At 41.7% G+C, this 24,615-nt stretch overlaps 1 protein-coding gene across 1 annotated transcript; it reads left to right on the top strand.

Annotated features, from left to right (window-relative positions):
• Positions 1–24,285, top strand: LOC113134410 (dual specificity protein phosphatase CDC14AB-like). Its single transcript, XM_026313791.1, has 14 exons — positions 1–46; positions 4,927–5,017; positions 8,325–8,400; positions 8,507–8,599; positions 8,683–8,762; positions 9,317–9,383; positions 9,806–9,868; positions 11,260–11,347; positions 11,522–11,752; positions 11,917–12,055; positions 12,390–12,600; positions 12,711–12,802; positions 23,881–24,015; positions 24,237–24,285. Exons 1-14 carry the CDS (start codon positions 1–3, stop codon positions 24,283–24,285), a joined length of 1,461 nt encoding a protein of 486 aa, XP_026169576.1.
• The last annotated feature ends 330 nt before the right edge of the window (positions 24,286–24,615 follow it).

Below are 24,615 nucleotides of genomic sequence, written 5' to 3'. Positions count from 1 at the left end.
ATGGCAGAGGAATATGAACAACCGGGTGCATCAGAATTTATTAAAGGTGAGTTACCCATAATTTGTGATATTTCATAGTGACTGTAATTATCCTATTTATCTAAAGTAGTGGTGAAGTGGTAAATATGTTGTTGTCTGCAGTTAAACAGCCATAAATACATACATTAGTCTTCCATATTAAAATATATCATTTATTAGACAAACTGCAGTTGAAATAATCTCACTATACCACAGGCATGCTATGGATTCTCAATAGGTAAAAATGCTGAAATACTGATTCTGGTTAGTTTAATGTCTAAAACAGAGGTTTAGAACATGTGAGGTGCATCCTCATTATGCATGAGCTGAATTGAAGAGGCGCAGGCTACAGTTCGTTAAAACACAAGGAAGTTAGTTCTTGTAGCTTGACTGCTGATTTCCTCAGCTCTCACCAACCTGGTCAGCATTTGCAGCAGCAGCAGTGGCTGTAAAACACATCTCATTGTGACAGATTAGGCCTTTAAAACCCTTAGTGCATGACTGAGTCAAACATTCACAAACACAAACACTCCTTGGAGTCATAACTCAAATATGAACACACTTATGACAATCTTATGATTTGTGTGACACTGTTGCACTGCCTGAGGACATCGTCATGTCCATTGCAAATAAAACTATGAATCTAATTTGAAATCAGAGAAAAGAGGATTCTACTGACAGTTTAGAGCCTGCCTGCAAATTGTCAAGTTTTAAGCTATATACATTATCACAGTAATCCAATGATAGTTGTTTGTACATCTATACAGTGGAAAAAGATGTGCTAAGTGTCAAGTGTTGCAAATGAGGAGAACCCACGCGCAGATCTGAGTAAGCCACAGTTCATTTAATTCAGTCTGGGAGTTGAGACGAGCAGTGTCTCGGACCACAGGGCTTGTTCTGAATGAGTCGGCGACTGACTGGCGGACAGCAGGACAGAGGTTGAGAGACGTGGAAGCTGAGAGACGTGGAAGACTGGGTGGATCTTCATGGATGGCGGTAGGGCCAGACGAACCACCATCGGGTTGACTAGTTTGGAGATGGTGAACGGTCCAATGAAGCGCAGGGACAGCTTCTTGGCCGTAAGGGCACATTACTGGTGGATAACCAGACAGAGTGACCCACCTGGTATGAAGGACAGCAGACCGACGATGATCAGCCAGGGGTTTGTTCTGCTCTGCCGTCAGGCAGAGGGCAGCCCGGGTCTGGATCCAAACTCGCCTGTAGCAGCAGAGATGGTGCTGGACCGTGGGCACTGCAATCTCCTGTTACTGGGCAGGAAATGGAGAGGCAGGTAATCCACCGAAGCCTCGAAGGGTGTGAGACCGGTGGCGGAACTCACCTGGGAATTGTGGGCGTACTCCACCCAGGGAAGGCTAGCACTCCACGAGGTGGGATTAGTAGAGGTCACACAGCGGAGGGCGGCCTCCAGATCCTGGTTAGTACGTTCAGACTGGCCATTGGATTGGGGGTGGAATCCGGAGGATAGGCTGACCGAAGCCCCGAGGCCCCTGCAGAACGCCCACCAGACCCATGATGTAAATTGTGACCCTCTATCCGAGACCACGTCCTGGGGAATTCCGTGTAGTTGCAATACCTGTTCTGTGAGGCGCTGGGCAGTGTCCAAAGCTGAGGGCAGCTTGGGTAGGGGAACGAAGTGCGCTGCTTTGGAAAAACGGTCCACAATGGTCAGAATTATTGTGTTACCTTGTGAGGGTGGAAGGCCCATAATGAAATCAAGTGCAATGTGGGACCATGGCCGTGCTGGAGTAGGTAGAGGATAAAGAAGTCCCACAGTCGGCTGGTGAGAAGCCTTCCTGCGGGCGCAGACCGTGCAGACAAATTCCCGGATATCCGCATCCATGGTGGGCCACCAAAACCTTCCTCAGTCTTCCTCAGTCTGCTGATCCCAGGTGTAGAGGACCTTAGTCGAGGTGAGCTGGGTTAAGGGTTGGGCTATGCCGCTACAGTTGCGAATGAAGCGGCGATAAAAGTTAGCAAAGCTCAAAAACTGCTGGATCCCCCGCCGGCTTGTGGGTCGTGGTCAGTCGACCACTGCGCGAACTTTGTCTGGGTCGGCCTGTATCCTTCCAGTCTCAATGATGAACCCCAGAAATGAGACCCTCGAACGATGAAACTCGCACTTTACTGCTTTAACAAATAACCGGTTTTCTAACAGCCTTTGTAACCTTGGCAGACGTGAACGGTGTGTTTATCTAAGGTGCGAGACGAAAACACACTGATAGAGAAAGTCCCTGAGCACATCATGGATGAGGACCTGGAAAACCGCTGGGGCATTGGATAGGCCGAACGGCATCACTAAGTATTCAAATTGGCCGAGGGGAGTTTTAAAAGTGGCTTTCCATTCATCGTCTTCACGAATTCAAATCAGATGATAAGCGTTGCGGAGATCAAACACTGAGGTCAACAATGGCAAGGGATAACGGTTCTTCACGGTGATTTCATTGATGCCTCTAAAATCTATACATGGCCGCAACATCTTATCCTTCTTAGCTACAAAGAAAAACCCTGAGTCGACCGGGGATGACGAGGGCTGAAGGCAGGGTGGCTCCCGGGAGGAAATTGATGGTGCAGTCATATAGGCAGTGAGGGGGAAGTGACAATGCTCGATCTTTGTCAAAAACTGCGGCCAGATCATGGTAGCAATCTGAAACCAGGGAGAGATCAGGCGGTGGAGACTCGGGTCCCTTAGTTGGGGAAAGAGCGGAGCAAAGGCAAGATGCGTGGCAATAGGAAGTCCACCCGATAATTTTGTCCCGAGTCCAGTCAATTTGGGGGTTGTGAAGGCACAACCACAGGTCTCCTAACACTAGAGGGACTGGTGAAGAAATTATCTCCTCTCGGTGATTGCCCAACAGGAGTAGAATTAAGGGTACCTTAAGAGTCGCCCATCTAATGTGTCTACGCGAATGGCATGGGATAATGGGCGCAGTGGAATGCACAGACAAGTAACCATCTCTGCATCTAAAAAATTTTTAAAAATTTAAAAAACAGGGAATGAGTAAGGTGACGAAGCACCAGGGTGGCTGGCAATTGGAAATGAGGGGGACGTGCCTGGTTAGTGATTCGGCTCACCAAGATTCCCAGGCCTACTGGTGAGCCGGGTCTTTTGGCCACTCAGGACAGACGGGGCATGTGGCTAGTAAGTGCCCAAGGTCACCGCAGTAGAGGCAGCAGCACTGGCGCTCACATCACTGTCGCTCGGTATGTGTCAATCTGGCCAAACTGCATGGGCTCCTCGAGGTCAGTGGTTGGTGAGGGACCACCGGTCTCCGGGCCACTCAGGTTGGTAGTTGACCTGGGCCGGCGGACGCCTCTGCCGCCAGTGTCCTGAACTCAACTGAATAATCTGTCACACTCCTTGCTCCCTGGCGGAGAGCGAGGAGGCGTTTAACGGCCATGCTGACATGGTCGGGGAAGTCGAACACCTGGCAGAATGCCAGTAAAAAACTCTCCAGGGTAAATCCAGTCATTGGGCGGGCAGAGAACTCGGCCTGAGCCCAACCGAGCGCCCTGTCCCTTAATAATCCAAACATGAAAGCTATGCTTGCCTCATCTGTTGGCAAAGCTAGTGGTCGTAGCTTAAACATGTTTGTGCATTGTAAAATAAAACCTCTGCACTTATCTGGATCTCCGCTGTAAGGCAGGGGGGTCCAATACATAAGCGTCTCGAGGGGCCCGAGATGGTGGCGAGGCAGCACGGTTAGAGGGCTGAGGACTGGGCTCCGTCGGCGGGGCTGCAGGCTCCAGGCGAGTGGAGAGAGAACGCACCTGTTTTAGCCTATATTGGCCTTTAGTATCTACTACCGAGGAGGCAGACTGACGAACTGGCAATGTGAATGAAGAGAATCAGGACTTTTATGGTTGCTGTGGTTAATTGATTGCATGCCTGCTCTCCTCACACACCTGCCTGGAATTTAGACAAACAAGACAACAGAGAGGAGTGAGGAAAAAAGGAGAGAGACACATTAGGAAGGAGTAGGAGGAAGGAGGAAGGACTGCCGCCTCATGACACTAAGAGCTAATGTGGTATATTTACTACTAATTTTAATTAGTCGAAATATAAATAAGCATAGGCTAAATTTGTGACTTACAGCTAATTCACATATGACAGGCTGATGTTTTTGTCTGCAGTGGGTCCAGTGACCATCGTTATAGACTTTGAGCACCACTGCTCTGAATGAATGAATGCAACTCAGTAAGAACAAAAGGTATTTAGAGGTAACAGAGCTATGTTAAGTAACCCTTTAAAAATGTTTATTTCATGTAATTTCATTTCATTATTAAAAATGAATGATTATGATTTATAATGAATTTTAACAGTCCATCAATTCTGCTGTGATAAATCTTAGTGAGTTGTTAAAAACGTAATGTGGTTCAGATGCTGAGCAGCCTGGGGTTTTCTGACTAACTGAATTGTATTGAATCATGCTCAAGGCAGCATTATTTATACAACACATTTCAAACACAGTGGCAATTCAAAGTGCTTTACAGAGGCAAAAAGTAAAAAGAAAGGCATTAACACCGTATACAATGTACATTAAAACCATAATAAAATCAAAAAAATAAGTAAAAATAAAATGTGATTAAAAAAATTAAGAAATTACTACTAGTAAGGGCACATGCACTTATGACACCTCAGTTTAAATGTGTGTAGTATCATTTTTTATCGTTTTTTTTCTTTCACTCTCCAGTTCTAACTGAAAAAACATGGGTTGTTTAGAAAAACAGAGACTGACATTTTCCTCCATTCCCTGACATGAAGCTAAAACTTTCTATGAGCAAGCTGAACTCACATACCACATCTATTACTAATGCACTGTCATCTGTCTGTCTGCTTGTTCTCCTGTGTGTGTGTGTGTGTGTGTGTGTGTGGGAACTGCACCACAGACCGGCTGTACTTTGCCACGCTACGTGTCAAACCAAAGAATACAGCCAACACGCATTATTTCAGCACAGATGAGGAGTTCATTTATGAGAGGTAAGCCTCTGTCAAGTAGCAGCTGAGTCACAGGTATCAGTCAGTGGTTGCAATTATAATACATCAATATAGTCTTCTTAGATACTATGCTGCCTTTGGTGCAAATGATGTTTAGTGTGGTTTATTCTATACATTCACATTGTGGTGGCTACTTTGAACATTTACAGCTATAATCACCGATAGCCCAGTGATTATCGGGCTATCGGTGTACTTATTCTCAATTTATTCTCAATAATAATATGCAATAATATATTATTACTATTATTGTTGTATTGTTGTTGTTGTTACGTTCAGGGTTATGAGGGGCTGCAGCCAATCTCACACTGTGGAGACAAACACTCACTCACATTCACACCTACAGGCAATTTAGAGTGAGGAATGATCATCAGATCTCACCCATAGAAGTTTTGGGAGTGACGAGAGCATAAGACAGTGGTCTTTGAATGTCACAAGAGCATTATCCACTTTGTGCTTCTTCTTTCAAACTCAAGTACTGTAGGCCAAGATAATACCCCAGTCATGGTTAATCCTATTAATCTCTTTCTTTCATCTGTCCCTTACTTTCCTACTTCCTTTCTTCTTTCTGTCCTGTTCCTTTCCTTTAAGATATGGCCCTGTAGTCTATACCTTTGTGAGAGGATAGCTTTTAGTTTGGAAGAAAAGATTTGTTTATGTAGGAAATAAAGCACTCACTCTGAATAGATGGGTGAAGCTACCCCATATGGTAAGTGGAAAATCACAGTAGCCTAATCAGGAAATAGCCTAACTAATGTTCAACTGAATGCCAGCATTTGAGTGAAGCCCATTCATTCCCAAACATGTTGAGTCAGTGTTTATGATCCCACTGTAAGATATGGGTTGAGATGAGATCAGTTGCTGTGTCCACATGGGAGAAAGGGATTTAGGACAAACACCAGATGATACTGGTACACTTACTTTTAACATACACAGTGATCTGAGATAACACAAAACCATGAGCTTTTATTTTCAAACGCTGAACCCTGGCTGATTTTCTTAATATTTCTGTGCTTGGTGTAGTGTAGTAGGCTTTAGAGTCCTATATTACTTAGGTGTATCAGACTTTGATGAAATTGAGGAATAGCCTCAATACAGCATGGACTCGGGAATTTTATAAGGACCTTTGAGTAAACAAAGTGATCCATGTACTGAAATTTTAGATCCTTTGGTGACACATTAGCATAACAGCAACAGAAAAAAACAACATTTCTGAAAACACAAAAAAATATAAAGCTAACATTTCAGATTTCAGACTACATAGGGACAACATTGCTTGCTCATGACTGGACAGAACCCAAGTCAATCAAAATAAGCCGAGACTATATAGAATTAAAATGCCACTGTATGTGGATGAGAATTTTTGTCTCATTAATGTACAGCAGTCTAAACCAGTGATGACAACCTGTAGTGCAAATGGGATTAGTATGAATTTGAAGCAGGTCAAGCTGTCCATCCATTACAAGGCTTTAGCTTCATTTTTAGAACATTATTTACTATTCTGGTATTCTGTGGCTGACTACAGCTATGATGATGAACAATGCTATATAATATATATACATTCATGTACTACTTCAACAAAATTGCTGACTAGAAGATTTCTACAATCCAAATCTTGTATTTTAATATGTGTAAACAGTTTACAAATAAGATGTTTATTTGTCATTATTAGCAGTGCTGCAGCATTGGGATACTACTTCATTAAAATAAAAATGATGAAAATATAAAGGTGATTGTATTCAGGGTTTTAAATAGGGGTCAGACCGTTTTGCTACATTTATATTGATGTTTTTGACTTGTTAAAAATGTGACTTGACTTTGTAAAAAAAAAGATATTTCTGCAGGAGTTCACAAGACAAACACCATAAGGTTAGCATTTACACAATGCAATAAATATACTGTATGCTTATTGAATATATATATATATATTTTAAATGTGAAAATGGTATTCTGAAATGTAACTAGGAACCACAGTAATCATAAAAGAATACCACAATAAAAAGGACAAGATTTATGTCTGAAATGTAATGGAGCAGAATATAAAATATCATAAAATGAAAATACTCATCTCACCTACTACTAACATCTGACTGATATCTGAAGATAAACTTTGTTCATCGCCAAAGAGAAATTCAGGTAGTCTTGTTAGTAAGTCAGCAGTGCGAGTGGTCAGTTGTCCTCTGCCACTGGCTAAGGTGTTGTAGAGCCTGATGACAGTAAGGATGAAGGATCTCCTGTATTGTTCAGTCCTGCAGCTCAGTGAGGTGAGTCGTCCACTGCAGCTGCTTCACTGGTTCATCAGGATGTTGTGAAGGGGATGGTCAGTGTGTTCCAGGATGGTCTCTACCTTTTTCTGTCTGCATCTCTCCACCACAGCCTCCAGTGGCCTCTTTCCAGTTCCTGAACCAGCTTTTTGTACCAGTTTGTCCAGATGCCTTGCATCCTTGTGCTTCATGCTGCCTCCTCAGCAGACTGCAGCATCAAACAGCACACTGACTACCATAGTTTGGTAAAACATGTACAGCATCTTCCTGCAGATGTCTAAGGACCTAAGCCACCTTAGGAGGAAAAGTTGTCTCTGTCCTTTTTACTGAAGTACTGTAATGATTGCAGGGCAGCTTTTCCTCTGTCAAGTTACTTTCATAAATTTAGTGACTGAAAAAGATGTGAACATTCTGCAGTATGATGTTTAGTAGATTGGGTCAGAAGAGGATTTGCCACATTTCATGCGAATGTACCTGCATAGTGTACATGCTGGTTTCTACTCTGTTTTCAGGACTTTCAAAACACTGAGGTCCTAAGTTCAAACACCCCCAACAGAACCTCACTCACCTAAAAAAAATATTTGACTTCCTACCAGTCAAAATCTGTAAAATTGCATGTGTAGTTTAAAATTGTATGTTTATTCATTCAAGTGTTTTCTTAAAGTTTAATGTTACTTTGTAATGTAGACGTCAATGTTATTTTTACTAAAACAACATTTCAAAACATAAAGCCTAAAAAAGAACATAATTTGCCAACAAACAACCCAACATGTGGAATATGTGTGTAATTGTGTGATGTAAATGACCCCTTCATGTCATTAGGACTTATGAAATTCCCAGAAGTATTACTAAGTATTACTACCCTTTTACGTTGTTCCTGTTATGTTAAAATGTAGAAAAGTTGTAGTTTGCTATTCAGTCATACTTAATGTGTACCCAGCTTCCCATGTTGAAAATATGATTCAACAAGCTGATGCCATACTTTACATTGCTACAGTAGGTGAGTAGTGCATGTCTGTGTGTTGCAGCTTCTGTGCTGACTTTGGTCCCCTCAACCTGGCCATGTTGTACCGATACTGCTGCAAACTCAACAAGAAGCTGAAGGTAACACACTGAGCAGCTCAGTACTTTACATGCAGAATGCTTGTGTACACTGTGTAAGCAGTGCTGTTGTTACTGATGAGACATTTACCCTACCTTGTCATTTCAGTCCTTCACAATGTCCAGGAAGAAGCTGGTTCACTTCTCCAGTTATGATCAGAAGAAAAGAGCCAATGCTGCTGTTCTCATCGGTGCCTATGCTGTAAATGTCTTTTTATTTGTCCATCGATTGATTTCTCTACATGTGTACATTATTAATGATACAGAAAGACCTCTTCCCTGTAGGTAATTTATTTGAAAAGAAGTCCAGAAGAAGCCTACAGGACTCTAATCTCAGGAAACAACACAGCCTACCTGCCATTTAGGTATATACACAAAAACACATGCACACACACGTTTACACTAGTAGATGGATGTGCATGATAAGTATCTTCCTTGCATTTCAAATTTAGTATAATAGATAAAGGCATTTTTTTTTCAGTTCATTGCAATGGTGAAAATACTTTGCAGGTAAGCTACAATATATAAAATGTTCTAGCATTTGGAGTTGAAATGTGCTTAAAACCATATCTTATTATGGACAGATTTGTGGCCTCAGTGAACTGCAGACAGGAAACTGGGACAGTGAATGAGTGAATGAGGGAGTGATATGAAACACAATTTTAAATCACTGGATGCTGGCTATAACTTTAGCAAGGAAGGTATGGCAGCTGTATCAAGCTTCACCTGTAACTCTGCTCAACAAAAGTCAAACTACTGCATAAGTATTCAGTAGACCAGACCACACCGAGCTTCAGCAGTATTTTATATTTTCATTAGAACAAAATTCTGCTTTTAATATTCTTATTGGTGGAAAATGCACGAAGACTCTTAGTAGCAGTAACCAGTCTGAGTGTGTTTGTGTGTGCCTGTGCCACAGGGATGCAGTAGTGGGAGAGTGCTCCTTCAACCTCACTGTTCTTGACTGTTTACAAGGTATACACAAGGTAAGCAAGGCACCTAATTTACTGTAGCTAACTAGAGTAGATCTCTTCAGTTAGTAAATAAGCAGGCCTGTATTTTATCCCCATACACAGAGCAGCTTTAGAAGGGTAAGTCAGGTACAGTTTATCCATTTGCTATCATGGGAGAAAAACCTAACCCAATTCTTTTACATCATATTAAACCAATGATGATTAAACTTCCTTTTTCATAAAAGGACCAGCTGTCCGAAAACAAATGATATCTGGTTCCACTGGTGGCCAGTGGTAACCTACATTGTTGCTAGCCATTATTTTTAATATTATTCTCTTATAAAATTGAAAAGAGAATGACAACAGAGGTCATGAAGTTACATCACACTGTGAGATTTTATTAAAAACACTGCCTTGAATCCACTACTCTATGTCTCTCTCCATCTCTCCCCCAGGCATTGCAGCATGGTTTCCTGGACTTTGAAAGATTCAGTGTTGAGGAATATGAATATTATGAGGTGAGGATGACAACAACATAAACTGGCAAAGTAAATGAAAAACATCAGTCACTGCATGCAAAAAAACCTTTGGTTTTCCACAGATAAACACAAAAAAGCTGTGAAAAGTCTACATAAATGGCCTGAACAGAACTATTGGTACCTCTAAGAAGTGGTGGGAAATGAGTGGATTGTACTAATATTTGTCATTCAGCCTGTGTAAAGTTCTTATTGCATTAATTGATACTGTTGTGTACACCACACATGGTAAAGATCATCGCCAATCAGTTTGATGTTCAAACATGGCTACAACACATTTGCTAATGTCATTAAGACTTTCAAGGTCAAGAAGGAAAGAGAGCCCAGGCTAACCAAAAGAAGAAATTGTGGGGAAAAAAAACGGGAACTTCACAACAGATACAAGCAGATCCCAGCAGTGTCCAGCTGCACCATATGTGGCTTTCTGTATGGTTGATCCCACTCCTGGCAGCGAAACATAAAAAAATATCAATGTCACCCCACAATGCTTATGGGTGAATGAAACAAAAATGAAAGGTTTTTGGTCACACATGCTTGCACAGGAATCAACTAAGGCTTCAAAGAAATGATTCCATCCCGAGTGCAAAGGCTCAGTTTTGCTTTAGGGATGGTTTGCTGGGTCTGGTACAGGGTCCATGAAACTGTGCAGAGCACAAAAAAATCAGATGAAGAAGCATTTTTCCCAGTGGCAGAGAGCTCTGTTTAAGGTCCTCCAACAGAACACCCAAAACATCTAAGCACCAAGAATGGTTGAGAAGGAAACACTGGAGGTTCTGAAGTCACTGCTATGAGTCTTACTCCAACTAAACAACTATGGAAAGAGCTGATGCTCACAGCTGGGAGAAGGTGGCCATTGAAACCGAAAGAACTGAAGCTGTTTGTCAAGAAGAGCATATTTGTGTCCATCCCATTTTTATATGTAGTGTTATTCTCAAACATGTATATTTTATTTCAGAGAAAACTGTGGTTGTTTTTAATAGAGGGTTATCAGCATTTTTCACTGTGTCTGTCCAAATGATTTGATGTCCATTCTAACTTTATGGGGTGTCATACAAATTTAGTGCCATTCTTTTTTAATGGTGGGACAAGGCATAGAATAAAATACGATGATTTCACTGCATTATTCAGAGAAATTATTGGAATGATCATTGTCAGATAGAGCAAAAGCTAATGACCTCTGGCAGTGTGAACTATTTCCACTGCAACAAGAAATGTTGCTAAAGCTAAATATAGGAATGATGGGTATTCTTGATTTTAATAAGTCTACAAGCTGATACTATAGAGTATGCCAATTTGACTGTGGTATTCTAACATTTTCAACTGTTACACAAAGTACCTCTGTCACACTACATTTCTGTTCTCTCTGTCTTTAGCATGTACAAAATGGGGATATGAACTGGATCATTCCAGGGAAGGTTCTGGCATTCAGCAGCCCTCACCATTGCAGTAAGATAGAAAATGGTGAGTTGGATCCCCTCAAAAAGTGTTCCTCTAAACTACCAGCTTTTGTAAGGGTCAAGAGGTTCCACCATCCACATCTCTCAATTACTGTAAAACTCAATTAAATGTAAAACTCCCATGTTAGTAGCATGGTGTCTTTGTGTATAAATCACAGACCTTCTTTTTTTTTTTCAGGTTATCCTCTCCATGCACCCGAGGCATATTTTGCATATTTTCACCAAAATAATGTAGCAGCTGTGGTCCGTTTAAACAGGAAGTTGTATGATGGTAGGTGCTTTGAGGATGCAGGATTTAAGCACCATGATCTCTTCTTCCTGGATGGGACCACACCCTCTGACATTATTATCAGGCGCTTCCTGCATGTGTGTGAACGTGCAGAGGGGGCTGTGGCTGTGCACTGTAAAGGTAAGAGTAGATTTGTGTGTGTACTGAATTTCTTTCACAGTCAAAAAATATTTAGGCAAAAAAATTGGAAAAACATACAAAGAAAATAGTTTGTTACATGCCAAGGTGTTTTTCCTCATTTGTCTATAATCTGTCTTCTCTTTAAACAATCCATCCAATTACAGCTGGCCTGGGACGTACAGGCACTCTGATTGGCTGCTATTTGATGAAGCACTTCCGGTTCACTGCAGCTGAAGCCATTGCTTGGATCAGAATCTGCCGGCCTGGATCCATCATTGGTCCCCAACAGAACTTCTTAGAGGAGTGAGTCTCTAACATAAGATGAATCAATTGTTGTATCTTTTTTACTGTCAACAAGAAAAGATAAAAATAAAATCTGAATATCTTCTGCTTTACCAAAGCCAGATATTTTTATTCCTCACAGAGCTCCACTTTTTTCCAAAAACTATTAAAAACACTTTTATGAGCCCTGTGAACTGTGTGATATGTTCTTCACACTTTAGTCTAATTAGACTCAATTGTTTTTGATGTGCATCATGAACTAATAACAAATGTGGTAAGTGTTGAGTGTGATGTTCGCTTCAGTCAGGAGCTCTTGTGGGTCTGAATGTGCAGTGTTGTCGGTCTGTGTGTGCAGGAAACAGCACAGTTTGTGGGTCCAGGGTGATGTCTACCGTTCCAAACAGAAACTGATTCAGCAGACACTGAGTCGACGGCAGCAGCTACAACAGCAGTTCCACAGCCCTGATTCTGGGAGAGAGAAACTAGAAACCATGCCATGTCTACTCTCCAGCATGGATGACCTGTCAATCAACACCACTCTCTACAAATCATACAGCTTGGAGGAGGTGAGGAGAGGGAGTTTTGCTCCATGGCAATGAGGAATTAAGTTATTAAAACAAATATTTGATTTATATTTACAACCTGATAACAAACATGTCTGTGTGTGTCTGTGTAGAATGACTCCAAGGAAAGCAGTCTGACTCAGGGAGACAAACTCAGAGCACTGAAAGGAAAACGATCCCCTGGATCAGCCTCATCTTCCTCGAGGTACACTAATGTGTGTGTGTGTGTGTGTGTGTGTGTGTACACTGTATGTTTCCATGTGTATGTGTGTGTTTGTATTAAAGACAAGGTAGACAATCCTGGAAAAACCAGCATGTGGAAGCTTGATTTTGAAAGTCGACAACTTAAGAAATCCCATACTTTGGTTATGACTTCTTTCCAAAGCCACTTTTCCAGAACACACTGTCTGACTGCTGAGGAGTCATTTTTATACAGTACCACCAAACAGAGACAGTCCTGAGAAAAGGATAACAGCCACTGTCATGGTTGATTCACATATAGCTTAGCTAACAGTATAGCATCTAGAGGTTGAGTCATGGCAACTGGACTTCTAATTTTTAGGGCGAAAACATTTTACAACTCATCCAAGTGGCTTCATCAGTCCTAGAGAAAGCTGGTATGGAACCTCCAGTTTATCTTCCAGGTTGATTTCACTCCACACCTAGTCCCATAGGATGGCCCCTATCTCTAAGGGAGCGCCCAGCCACCCTGCGAAGGAAGCTCATTTCAGCTGCTTGTATCTGAGATCTTGTTGTTTCCCAGAGCTCATGACCATAGGTGAGGGTAGGAACGTAGATTGACCGATAAATTGAGAGCTTCGCCTTTTGGCTCAGATCCTTCTTCACCACAAAAGAGCGGTACAACGATTGCATTGCTGCAGCCGATGCACTGATCCATCTATCAATCTCACGTTCCATCCTTCCCTCACTCGTGAACAAGATTCCAAGTTACTCCTCCACTTGAGGCAGGAACTGTCCCCTGACCTGGAGATGGCAAGCCACCAACATGCACTGGGAACAGGTCTAACTTACTGCCAGCAATGCAAACCCAGCTCCTGCTCTGGTTGTACACATACTCCCAGAGCATCTCCCACGGGATGCCACAAGGGATGCGGTCGACTGCTACAAAGCACATGTGAACTGGTTGGGCAAACTCCCATGAACCCTCGGTCACCCTGGAGAAGGTATAGAGCTGGTACAGCATTTCACAACAGTGACAAAAACTGCATTGTTCCTCCTGGATTTGAGGTTCTACTATTTGCCGGATTCTCCTTTTCAGGCAGACAGGGGTAGTGTGATTGCCCTGTAGTTTGAACAGATCTACTGGTTCTCCTTTTTAAAAAGTTACTGTCAAGAGGTACTGTTCCCGACGACCACACAATGTTGCAGAGGTGTGGCAGCCATGACAGGCCAACAACATCCAGAGATTTAAGATACTCAGAGCAGATCTCATCCACCCCTGGTGCCTTGCCACTGAGGAGCTTCCAAACTATCTCAGTGACTTCAGCTTGAGTGCTGGGCGGATCAGCCTCCAACTTGAGTACAAAAGCCAAGGTGAAACACACAGGCAACTACAGGGAAATACAGCCGCAAAAAGAAAAAAAGAAAGAACTAATAGGAACCAGGAGGTACAGTGACAATCCAACTGCTAGGAGCACGTACCAAAACAGTTACTGGGAAATTACACAAAGCCTGACCACGGGAGAACATACTGCTGGGAAAAATCTAGAGAAACCAAAGAGAATGATCCTGAGAACAAAAGACCAAGGCTGGTGTAAATACACGCAGGAGACAACTGAACACAGGTGGAAAAAATCAGGGACAAATGACAAAAGTAAAGCAGGGACTCACAACTTAGGTAAACACAGAAAAAGATAACAAAATTAGAGTCCCAAACAGGAACTCCAGAGCAGAACCTGACAGTAACAACACATCTGCCTGCAAGGCCTTTTCGGAGATCCTTGGCTTTGCCCATTGAATGCAAAGGCAGAGTGAACAGAAGTCGGAAGTAGGCTGATAGCCATACAGGCTATACAAAGGTTTTCTTTGGGGCAAATAAAATGATTGGTCAGGCTTTTTAAGCCTTGCTGCTACCAGAGACAATGGATTTTTAAAATTTGCTGTCAATGCTATTGGCTTATGTATGAAAAGAGGAATTCAAGGAATATAAAAAATACTTCTGAAAGAAATAACTACCTGAGGGGTGAAAATGGTTAATGTCAAATTATGAGTTCCTTTAATGTAAACTATGTGTTTACATTAAACATTTACTTATGTGTTTAAGGTTTATGCGATATTTGGCATAAACCAGTCATTTAAATCCTTTAGATTTCGGCCCTGGTTGATTTGGTGAGCCCAGAATTCTGGATGTAGAATGTACTCATTGCGGCTACTTTGTCAGAAGTGTCTGAAGGAAGCGTGTGTCTCTAAGGAGAATGCAGCTCTTCCAACAGGTCACTGTAGCTGGATTACGCTGGACTAAGTTGCTTAATGGATAACAGAGATGGTGTCAAGGAAATGAAATTACAAAAGCATTTTATTCATGCCTCATTTCCTGTCAGTCCCTCATGTGTGAGGGGAGTTTGAAACCTGTACAAGAATGGAAGTTGCTGAATATAAACACAGTGGAGAAGAAAAAAAGCTAAGTGCAAATAATGTAACAAATGGGGTTTGAGTTCATGAAAATCTTGAGGCCTGCCAACTGTGGTACAGCTAGATCTCATCTGAGGACTCTGACCCTCAAATCGGCTTGGCATTAGTGAGTAGAATAGTTTCGTCATTTCAAATAAAATATGTCTTGAAAAATCTTAAACTTTCTGTGTAACGTCAAGTGATGTCACTTCTGAAGACAAATTTTCTGCAATTGCCTTGCATTTTTTAATTTTTGGATATAGTTGTGAAGACTCTCTTTGTACAAGTCGAAATGAACCTGGAGTTTGTTTTTTCGCCACTTGCGTTCTGCTTGTCTGCATATTCTTTTCTGAATTTTAACCACTGTGGCATTTCTCCAATGTGACTTTCTTCTTGCTGACAATACCTTGGTCTTAATTGGGGCAATGGAATCAATAACAGTCATAACTTTGGAGCTGAAACTGCTTGAATAATGCACAGCTCTTCTCGTTGATATTCCGCTTTTTGACTACCTCTGTTTCACCCGTGTTCAAAACAACAGGGGTGGTTGTTTTAAAACAAACAGTAATGATCAGAAAGAGCAACATCGGTCACCTCCACCTCAGAAATATTAAGACCTTTAGAAATTATTAGATCCAGTGTGTGTCCCTTGATATGTCTTGGATCTGTTACATGCTGAGAAAGCCCAAAGTTGTCCAGGATGTTCAAGAGTTCATTTGCACTTGCATCATTGAGACTATCAACATGAATGTTAAAGTCACCCACTAAAACAATTCAATCAAAATCAATGCATACAATAGATAGTAATTTAGCAAACTCGTCAAAAAAATGTGCATTGTACTTTGGGGGTCTATAAATAGTTATAAATATTGCTCGACAGGAGGATTTGGTATGAAGAGCAACATATTCAAAGGAGTCAAACTTTCCATATGATATGTGTTACGTCCCAGCCCGTAAGAGGTACTTGCCAATAACCTCTCAATAAATCTAATTTGGTGACAAATTTAGACTGTCCCACACTGTCAACACAATCTTCCATACGTGGCAGTGGATACGAGTCAGGTATGGTCATTGAGTTAACTTTACGAAAGTCAGTAATGAAACGAGGTGACTTGTCTGGTTTAAGTTCAACCAGACAGGGAGAACTCCAGGGACTTTGACTAGGTTTAGCCAAACCTAATTCTAACAGGTAATCAGTTTCCTTTTTCATGATTAGCCGTTTCGTGGGATTTAACCTGTACGGATGTTGCTTGATTGGAGTTGGGTTTTTTAACTGAATATCATGTTTAATCACATGGGTCTGGGTTGGATGATCACCAAATAAGGTAGGAAACCTATCAACAAGCTGTAATATATCTGTAGCTTGTTCAAATCCTAGATGAACGAGTTTAGAAGGGAGTTGAAGCTTGGCTTCAGAGTTGGGTAAACGCGGTCTGAATGGGATATCTCTGGGCTGAGGACTTTCTACCTGAATTTGGGAAGAGAGAGATGCTAACAGGTTAGGCTGAGGTGCAACACAGATGGCTACGGGATGTGAACACAAATCAGAACTAGAGTAGTAAGGTTTAAGGAGGTTGATATGGCAAATTCGACTTTTGCGTCGCTGTTTAGGGGTTTCAATGAGGTAATTAGTGTCGTTAATCCGTTTTAGAATGGTATAGGGCCCTGAAAAACGTGCTGACAAGGAACTACCCGAAACCGGAAGTAATGCCAATACTTGATCTCCTGCGGCGAATTGCCGTGGCTGTGCTTTCTTGTCGTATCTGTGTTTCATTTTTACCTGAGCAGCAACCAATTCCTTTTGCGCCAGAGTGCGAGCTTCTCGAAGTCGGTGCTGAAAACGGTTGACATAGTCTAACAAGCTTTCGTGAGGTTTTTGAGAAGTGAGTAAGCTCTCCTGTAAGACTCTTAAAGGACTGCGTACCGTGTGTCCAAACACAAGCTCATTGGGGCTAAATCCTAAGGACTCTTGGACAGCGTCACGAGCAGCGAAAACAACGAAAGGTAAACCCTCATGCCAGTTACCTTGGTTTTGTAAACAATATTTTGTCAGCATACCTTTTAGTGTCTGATGCCATCTTTCTAATACGCCCTGTGACTCTGGATGATAGGCACTCGAGGTGGAGTGTGTAACATCCAATAGACGAAGTACCTGGTTGAATAATTTGGACATGAAATTCGTCCCCTGATCTGTTTGTATGATTTTTGGTAACCCAAATGTGGTAAAGAAGTGTGTGAGAGCTCTCACAATAATGGGAGCTGTTATCTGACGCAGAGGGATAGCTTCGGGATAACGTGTGGCAACACAAATTATCGTTAACAAATACTGATATCCGCCTTTGGATTTTGGTAGTGGTCCCACACAGTCAATCACTATGCGTTCAAACGGTTCGCAGGTGACGGAAATTGGACTCAGAGGTACTGGTGGAATCACCTGATTTGGCTTACCAGCTTACAACGTCAGTTTTGAGACGAGGCCAGTAAAAATACTTAAGTATAAACTGATATGTCTTGCGTATCCCTAGGTGTCCGGACCATTTATCATCATGTGCTAATTTTAACACCTGCATTCTGCATTTGGTTGGCACTACTATCTGCACACCTTCAGCATCTCCTTTACCGGAAGAAGCTGGAGAAGACCACCTACGCACTAATAGACCACGATCGAGGTAATAAACACGTTCGGTTACCTTACTTACGTCTGTAACAACTGCATCAAAGTATACTTGAAGAGTGGTATCCGCTGCTTGGGCACTGATAAACTCTTCACGAGTCATGGGAAATTTAAATTTTGACAAGATAGTTGGAGTATCTATTTGTCCTGGCTCAGATTTATCTAATTTCTTCGAGTGAATATTGACACAATCGGCAGGTAAAATATCGTTTTGCATAATTGGGTGCAGGACAGTGTCTGCCAAGTCTAACTCCCTTGTTTCCTGCTCAAGAGCTTGAGCTCGAGTCAACGCACAGACAGGAAATGTAGGAGAAGGCGAGGTAGACGAAAGAATAGGAGTGTCCAGTATTTCTAAGGTAGGAGTTACCTTACCTCCAGCGATATCATTTCCTAACAGTACAGCAACACCCTCTACAGGAAGTGCGGGGCATATTGCAAATGGAAACCTTCCAGTGGCCAAGGAGGAGTTTAGATATACGTAGTGCATGGGTCTGGACGAATACTGCATCTCAATACCTTGCAGTACACTATAGTATCCACAAGACGAATTTTCTGAAAATGGTAAAGAGTTAGCAAGAATCATAGATGTGGAACAACCAGTGTCTCGAAGCATCTTAACTGAAACACGATCAGTATTTTCATCAGAGAGGGACACAGTCGCCTCGTAAATGAATGGTTTGAAAGAGCTATCAGGTTCAGGAACTTGTAAAGGGAAAACCGAAAATTTACCTGAGGTTGAGGATAAATGAGCACACGCTACACCTGCTCCGTTTACCTGGGAAGATTTTTGCATTTGTGCTTTTTTCTGAAGACTCGGACATTGCGCGATGAGATGTCCAGACTTGTGACAATAGAAACAACTTGAATTGTCTCTAGGGGGGCGATTACGTTCAGTGAGTGATGACCTAGGAACCGGAAGAGGACGGCTACTTCCTGAGGAATAAAACATAGGTTTTGATTTATGTGTTAACTCATATTCATCAGCCAATGTTGCAGCGGCCATCAAAGATAAGGTCTGTTTTTCATTTAAATATGAGACAACCGAGTCAGGCAAGCATCGTTTAAACTCTTCCAACAATACAATTTCTCGAAGAGAAATATCATCATTAGCTTGAACAGCAGCACACCATTTATCGAAGGAAATGCTTTTCTCTCGAGCAAACTCCACATATGTTTGTGCACTCGATCTTTTTAATCCTCTAAATTTTTGGCGATACGCTTCTGGAACTAACTCGTACACTTTAAGAACAGCATTTTTAACTGCTTTATACTTCAGACTGTCCGAAAATGAAAGTGAAGCAAGAGCTGCTTGTGCCTTTCCCTGCAATCTGCACTGGAGTAGGAGCGGCCATGTATCGAGCGGCCAACTAAGTGTAGTAGCAATGCGTTCGAACGCAATGAAATAAGAATCTACATCCTTCTCTGAAAATATGGGTACTAATTTCAATGCCGTGCCAAAGTCAAATTTGTGAGAAATGGGAATGTCACTGGGTGAAACTTCAGCTTCAGACTTACCCCGGGGGTCCTGTTGTGATGCCAGTTCGAGCTGTCTGATTCGAACAGCCGTTTCAGCCTCTATTTCCAACCTCTTGACCTCCAGTCGGAAGTCTAGCTCAGCCTGGTGTTCTTTCTCCCGTCTCTGCGTCTCCAGTTTGAGTTGAGCTATACGCACCTTGAGTCGGGCATTCTCCCGTGAACTACCAGAATCAGAGGAAGTGGAAGTATGAGGTTTAAACCGAGGCAGCGGGACAGGGGTTTTTAATCCCTTCACCAGATCTGCGCCATCTTCTTCCTTTTCTCCAGTTTCCATCACTGCATCAGCCTGGAACTCCCCTTCGGGTGCTGATTTACTCACCTCTGTATGAACAGTGACGTTGTCTGTACTAACCTCACCTAAGAGTATTCCCTGTGTGCTTAATTGTTGAATTACAATTTGCTTGATTTCTTGTTTTCGGGATTGTGTTGGAAAGGGAATGCAAAAATGCCGGGCAATTTCGACCAGATCAACTTTCCTACATTGCTCCAGTACTTTCAGTGAGGGTGCAGAGATAAAACACTTCACAATGCCTGTAGTCTCCATTTTGTTTTTACCTTAATTCTAAAGAAGAAATGTTACCAACAGAAATTATGTGAGTATGGACATACCTTCTATCGGGCATGAATTACGGTCGGGACCATATATTGACTAGTATATTGTCTTTTGAAAAATTAAATTATCCCGAACGAGCCCCCATTTATGTTACGTCCCAGCCCGAATGAGACTTCACATAAGGTTAAAGGATAAGGGAAGGTGGAAGAATGAAGGTAGATGGTACGGCTCACGTAATGAATTTTCTGTTGTGACATTTATTCTATCAATAATAGTGAGAAAACACTGACAACACCATTTCGCAAACAAACAATGAAAGTATCACCTCAAAACACGTTACCATAAGTGAAGTACAGAACAAAACACAAAAGACATTATTTACAATAAACAGCGATTACTAACACAAGTACTCAAAACGTGCAAATGGCGTTTGCACACACACGTAAGTACAAAACTAAGCGTAAAGCTACACAAGCAGTCAGAGAGTTTCGAAGTGGGAGAACTGTTCACATAAAATCCCAGTTCACCGCCTGAGTAAAGCTTTTCCGGTCCTTATATACCGGGTGCAGTGATTGAATGGCGCGTCTCAACTGACGTACGTCGTACGTCACTAGCCAACTTTCAAGGGTTTACCAGAAGATTGTCAAACGGCACCTCAGGGGCCGTAACATATGTTTTTGCATTTGAGGCTATCACTAAATAAAATAACAACTCCACCTCCTTTCTTGTGTATTCTTGTTTCACTCATGAAACTGAAATTTGGAGGGGTTGATTCAATAAGAACTGCAGCATTATTATCTTGTCCTAACCATGTTTCAGTTAAAAACATAAAATCAAGCTTGTGCTTAATAATAAAATCATTGATTAAAAATGATTTGCCTACCAAAGACCTGACATTTAAAAGAGATAAATTTAGTGTGTTAAAAACATTGTTTTCCCCATGTTTTGGGACATACTGTGTTTGGCAAGGGATATATAAATTTGCAGAATGAATTGGGTGAATCTTGTTTCTCTGTAGATTTACCAAACTTTTTCTGTTACCTATCAAAACTGGGATTGAGACAGCTATTTGCATACTGGGCCCCGGCTTTTCCTGGAGAGAGCCATGACTAACAGTATTACAGCCTGGACCCAGCACATATCAGTTAGAGCTTACTGTGCTGTTATCAGGCTGTGGAGACAAAGAATGAGTTCGGTGACGGCGTGGAGGAGGGGGTGGTGGATGCTGCAGTTGTGATGATTGCAGCAGAGCTTGCTGAGGAATTGGTGGGGCATGCCGCTTTGAGGGGCTTCTGGGGGTGAAAATTACACTGGGGGAGGAGGTCAGTTTGGACCCAGTAGTGATGTGCTTCTTGTGAGGTTCTTGGTGATGGGGAATAGGATGCCCCGGGAAGATGGTGAACTAGGTAAAGTTTTTGGGGTTGTGGGAAGTGAATCCTCACAGTCTGCTGGTGGAAGTGGTGTGGCCTCCACATCTTTGCTCTGACTTCTCTCCATGTTAGGGCATTCAGGGGAGAGTGTTGGCTCTGGATGTTTTGATATTTCTTCATTTTGTTTAGATTCCCCTCGTATCTTGTCCTTGGCAGATTCCCGTCGTATCTTGTCCTTGGCAGAGGGAAGATTCTGGCACAGGAAGAAAAATAGGTTGGAGGTGAAAGCTTTTACTCCTGATTTATTTAGGGACAATCCATCTCCCTTAAAAAGATGCCTGTGATCTCAGAAATGGTTAAAATTATCAATAAAATGTATTGAGTGGACATCACATGCAGTTGAAAGCCATGTGTTCAGTGCTAGTAACCTGCTGAATTTCTCAGTTCCTCCTCTGACTGGTGGTAGAGGTCCACTGATAAAAACTTCTGCATTTAGCGACCTTACTGTGTTTAGCAGATTATTAAAATCCTTTTTGAGGATTTCGGACTGCTGCTTCACAATATCACTTGCCCCTGTGTGTAGTACGAGGTTTTTCAGAGTTGGATTTTCTGCAACAATGCTCAGGATTTTGTCAGTAATGTCAGAGACCATATCTTTTGGGAAATACAGCACTTTTGTGTTACTGCACATCTGTCTCACATCTTTTATGGCAGAGCTGCTCACAATCAGAGTCTGAGGCCCTGTTAACTTTCCTCTTAGCTTTCTGTCTTCTGATGTGCTTTCAGACCTTACCCCTCTCTGTGGATGTGGGGGATTGTCCAAGTCATCAGATGAAGATCCAGGGTCCTGCAGTAGTGGAGCGAATCTATTTTGTAGCTGTACAGTTGGTTCCTTAGGAGTTTTGTTGCTCTTTTTCCCTTTAGCTGTTATCCATGGCTCAGGAGTTGAGGAGGATGATAACGCTGGCCAGCTTGTCGCATCACAGATCTCTGGGCGCTGAGTTGTGCCTGTTGCTTGTCCTCTCATGTCAGAGGGAAGTGATTTAGTCTTTGGCTTTGCTCCGAGAGCGTTCCAGGGAGGACTGATACCAGTAGTTTTATTTACCCGGACACAACCCTCCTGTTGCTCGGTCTTGTTAATGCTAGTTAGCTGTACACTAGCATGCTCTTGTCTGCTACTATGATAGAGTGGTAGAGTAGGGTCCTCTTTCCCAAATAGTCCATTTATCTCCACGTTCATCTCTAACCTTTGCACTTTAGTCTCCAGCATAATAATTTTCTGTAGGAGTTTGCTGTAATCATCCTCAGAGAAGGGAGGCATGGTCATGGAAGGTTGATCAAAAAGAAAAATAAAATGCTCACTAAAATTCCAAGTGCAGTTAAAAAAGGGGTCAAATAATTAAAATAATTAATTAATAATTAAAAAGTGTATTATAAAATCATTGGGTAAGAATAAATGAAATGAAAAGGAATAAAAGCAAAGTAAAACTGGCAGAGCGTCTCTTCAGAAGCAGGAAGTAACAGTGCAAAAATGCAAAAGTGCCAACCACTAAGCCACCGTGCTGTCTGAAAGGGAAATCATATCAAAGATTTAGGCAGCGAAGATGCACCAAAAAAGAATGGAGGAAAATACTGTGGAAGTTTTTTTACTCTTCAGTGAAGTGTAATGTGAAATCTATGCATTATGTTTTATATGTCTGCTATATACTGTATTCTGACTTCATATGTGCAAAGGTTATATATGACATAAATGTTTACAAATTTGAAAAATGAACACCCAATAGTGTTTAGTTTTATGCTTATTAAAACGAATAAATCCTTGAAATCAATACAATAACTTTTTTAGAAAAAAAAGATAAAGATACAATGAATGTCATAACATTAAAAAATTTTCAAATTTGAATTGTTATTTAATAGGTCTGAAAACATTTTGATATAATAAAAAAAAAAAACAAGGCAGATATAAATGAAACTAAAACAGGTAAACTGAACTTTATATTGTGTGGTATTTTTTGTTTCAGTAGTGACAAATTTTCAGTCTTAAAAAACCTGAGTATGCCCCCAATTCACTACAATGGCCCATCTACATATTTTTACATATTACATATTAAGTTAATGTGTCTAATCGTGTTTTATGGGGGCAGTTGTGGCCTAATTGATAGAGATTCTGACTTGTAACCCAAAAAGTTGCAGGTTCTAGTCTCAGCACTGGCAGGAATTGTCGGGGGAGGGGGGGTGAATACCCTCAATACCCTCAATACCCTCAATACCCTCAATACCCTCAATACCCTCAATACCACAACTGAGGTGAGACCCAAGGCACCGAACCCCCAACTGCTCCCCGGGCGCCGGGTGTGCTCACGGTGTATGTGTGTTCACTGCTGTTTGTGTGCACTTTGGATGGGTAAAATGCACAACACAAATTCCAAGTATGGGTCACTGTACTTACCACCATACCACAAGTTAGTTCACACATTCACATTCTGACAATATTTACTCACCCTCATTTTCTTATTCAGGTTAAACCTATCAGGGGCCCCTCATCGCTCCATCCTCCCACCTCCTAAATCCCCTAATGTCCCCCTCTCCTTCTCTTCCTCTTATTCTAAGAAGCTGGTACGAATCTCTTCCTCCTCTGCCACACAGATCAAGAGGTGAGTATCTATGTTTTTCTTTCTTTAAAAATGAACTTTACAAATTTAGTCAGTTGGATCAAAACTAGACTGTCCTAACAGACACTGTGACTCCCTGACAGCAGTACTGTGCATATTATTTCTTTTCCACAAGAGTAAATATTAAGATTGAAGGGACTCTATATGAATGCTATTAATCAGTTAAATACAGCATCATAAAGAAAATGTTTCTGTCTTCCCAGTCCCTTTAGCCTCAGTCTGTTCAGCACCAGGCCTGCCATCATTCACTGACTTCATGTGAGAGAGAGGACAAAGAGCACAAACACTGGTCAACCATGATAAAAGCAGTGGTACCACCTGGAATCATTGCGATGTATTGCAGTGTATAATAAGCAGGTGGCATGTGATGTAATTACGAGTAATTCAAAATTAGATCAAGAGAACCTGATCTAAACTGCCATGAGGAGCATGGGTAATGGAGTATAATGGGTGATAACAGATGCTTTATTCATGTTTCACAATCACTGGCTCATCCAATTCTATACATGCAAGTGAATGTACTTTTATTTGATGAATATATTCACTGATGATAAACCTCTGAACAAAATCTCAGTGCGCATT

The sequence above is a fragment of the Mastacembelus armatus genome, chromosome 17 (genome assembly GCF_900324485.2).
Source record: "Mastacembelus armatus chromosome 17, fMasArm1.2, whole genome shotgun sequence".
NCBI lineage: Eukaryota > Metazoa > Chordata > Actinopteri > Synbranchiformes > Mastacembelidae > Mastacembelus > Mastacembelus armatus.
This window is presented reverse-complemented; position numbering and strand designations above follow the sequence as displayed.

Coding starts and splice junctions, on each gene's coding strand:
- LOC113134410 (XM_026313791.1), top strand. CDS start 1: ATGGCAGAGGAATATGAACAACCGGGTGCATCAGAATTTATTAAAG. Junction 8,600..8,682: donor TTCTCATCGGTGCCTATGCT/GTAAATGTCTTT, acceptor TCTTCCCTGTAG/GTAATTTATTTGAAAAGAAG. Junction 11,348..11,521: donor TTGCAGTAAGATAGAAAATG/GTGAGTTGGATC, acceptor TTTTTTTTTCAG/GTTATCCTCTCCATGCACCC.